We start from the raw sequence: 2,295 nt of genomic DNA on the forward strand, positions 1-2,295 counted from the left end.
TGAGTCGTGTCAGCTTGGAAAGCATACTCGTAGTTCTTTTCCAAAGCGTGTCAATAAACGGGCTGCGTCCCCCTTTGAGTTAGTGCATTCAGATGTGTGGGGTCCTTGTCGTGTTAACTCTACTTTGAGATTTAAATATTTTGTTACATTTATTGATGACTATTCCCGTTGCACTTGGTTATTTCTTACGCGCTCTCATTCTGAATTATTTTTCGTATTTTCATCATTTTGTGCTGAAATTAAGACTCAACATAATACTACCATTCGTATATTACGAAGTGATAATGCTCGTGAATATTTCTCTGATTCCTTTACTAAATTCATGACATCTCAGGGAATTCTTCATCAGTCTTCTTGTGCTTATAGTCCCCAACAGAATGGCATTGCTGAGCGTAAAAATTGACACCTCATTGAAACTACTCCCACTCTTCTTTTATATAGCCATGTCCCTTTCCGATTTTGGGCTGATGCGGTTCTAACTGCCTGTTACTTAATAAAGCGCATGCCTTCTTCTGTCTTACAAGACCAAGTTCCACACTCCATATTATTCCCTGATACTCCATTATTTTCTCTTCCTCCGCGTGTCTTTGGGAGCACCTATTTTGTTCACATTTTCCCTCATGGTCAGGATAAACTGTCAGCCAAGTCTACAAAATGTATTTTCTTAGGGTATTCACGTCTTCAGAAGGGCTACAAGTGTTATTCTCTCGCCACACATCGCTACTTCATCTCTGCTGATGTTACGTTCTTTGAGTCTTCTCCATTTTTTCCTCATCCTCTAGTGGAGTCTGATCTGGTAGTAGATGTTCTACCAATTCCATACGTTGCTTTCCCACCTTCGTCTGTTTCGATACCTCAGTCTACTACTAATACCACTCTTCCTGTCAACAATAGACTTGTTCCTTTTATAGGTGATCCTGATGTTCCCACTGCCGTTCCTAAGATCCTTGTTACTACAGGTCCTGTGCCCGATTCCTCCAATGCCACGGTCCTGTCTCCAGCTGATCAGTTTCCCATTGCTATTCGTAAAGGTATGCGGTCTACACGCAACCCTCATCCCATCTACAATTTTTTGAGTTGTCATCGTTTATATCCTTCATATTATGCCTTTGTCTCTACCCTTTCTTCTGTTTATGTTCCTTGCAATGTTCATGAAGGACTTTCTCACCCCGGGTGGCATCAGACAATGGTTGAAGAAATGTCTGCTTTGCATCATAATCATACTTGGGAGTTAGTTTCCTTACCTCTGGGCCATTCGACTGTTGGTTGTCGACGGATTTACACTGTAAAGGTTGGTCTAGATGGTAAGGTTGATCGGTTGAAAGCCCGTTTGGTGGCCAAGGGATACACTTAGATTTATGGGACATATTATTTTGACACTTTTTCTCATGTTGCTAAGATGTCTTCCGTCCGGTTGTTCTTTGCTATAGCTGCCATTCGAAGCTGGCCTATGCATTAATTGGATATTAAGAATGCTTTTCTTCATGATGAACTTCAAGAAGATATTTATATGGAGCAAACTCCTGGTTTTGTTGCTTAGGGGGAGTCTGGTTTGGTATGTAAACTTCGTCGTTCTCTATATGGTCTAAAACAGTCTCCTCGTGCTTGGTTTGGATGATTTAGCATAGTTATCCAAGAGTTTGGTATGATTCGATATGAGTCTAATCACTCTGTTTTCTATAGACATACATCATCAGGGCAGTATATCTATCTGGTTATCTATGTCAATGATATTGTTATTACAGGAAGTGATCAAGATGGCATTGGACAATTGAAGCAACACTTGTTCAAACACTTTCAGACGAAAGACTTAGGGCTACTCAGATACTTTCTTAGCATAGAAGTCCCTCAGTCTAAATCTGGTATTGTTATTTCTCAGAGGAAGTATGTACTGGATATTCTAGAGGAAACATGGATGTTAGATTGCAGACCAATGGACTCTCCTATAGATCCTAATTTAAAACTTTCACCTGGACAGGGGGAGGCCCTTACTGATCCTAGAAGGTAACAAAGACTTGTTGGAAACTTAACTATCTTACTATCACACGACCGGATATTTCCTTTTCTGTCAGTGTTGTGAGTCAGTTCCTTCAAATCCCGTGTGATAGTCATTGGGATGCAGTTGTCCAGATTTTAAGGTATATCAAGAGAGCACCAGGTAGAGGCTTACTGTATGAAAATAAGGGCCATTTGCATATTGTCGGATATTCAGATGCTGATTGGGCAGGTTCTCCATCTGATAGACGTTCTACGTCAGGATTTTGTGTTCTTGTTGGAGGAAACCTAGTTTCATTT

The 2,295-nt window shown here is 40.6% G+C and overlaps 1 protein-coding gene across 1 annotated transcript; it reads left to right on the forward strand.

Moving 5' to 3' along the window:
* The first annotated feature begins 502 nt into the window (after nucleotides 1-502).
* Nucleotides 503-2,008, forward strand: LOC116136688. Its single transcript, XM_031422362.1, has 2 exons — nucleotides 503-1,304; nucleotides 1,746-2,008. Exons 1-2 carry the CDS (start codon nucleotides 503-505, stop codon nucleotides 2,006-2,008), a joined length of 1,065 nt encoding a protein of 354 aa, XP_031278222.1.
* The last annotated feature ends 287 nt before the right edge of the window (nucleotides 2,009-2,295 follow it).

This window comes from Pistacia vera, unplaced genomic scaffold (genome assembly GCF_008641045.1).
Source record: "Pistacia vera cultivar Batoury unplaced genomic scaffold, PisVer_v2 Contig318, whole genome shotgun sequence".
Lineage (NCBI taxonomy): Eukaryota > Viridiplantae > Streptophyta > Magnoliopsida > Sapindales > Anacardiaceae > Pistacia > Pistacia vera.

Bases quoted from the DNA above. Each gene is read 5' to 3' on its own strand.
- LOC116136688 (XM_031422362.1), top strand. From the start codon at position 503: ATGCCTTCTTCTGTCTTACAAGACCAAGTTCCACACTCCATATTATTC. The intron at 1,305-1,745 runs GTAAGGTTGATC...TTGTTATTACAG, and splicing joins TGTAAAGGTTGGTCTAGATG to GAAGTGATCAAGATGGCATT.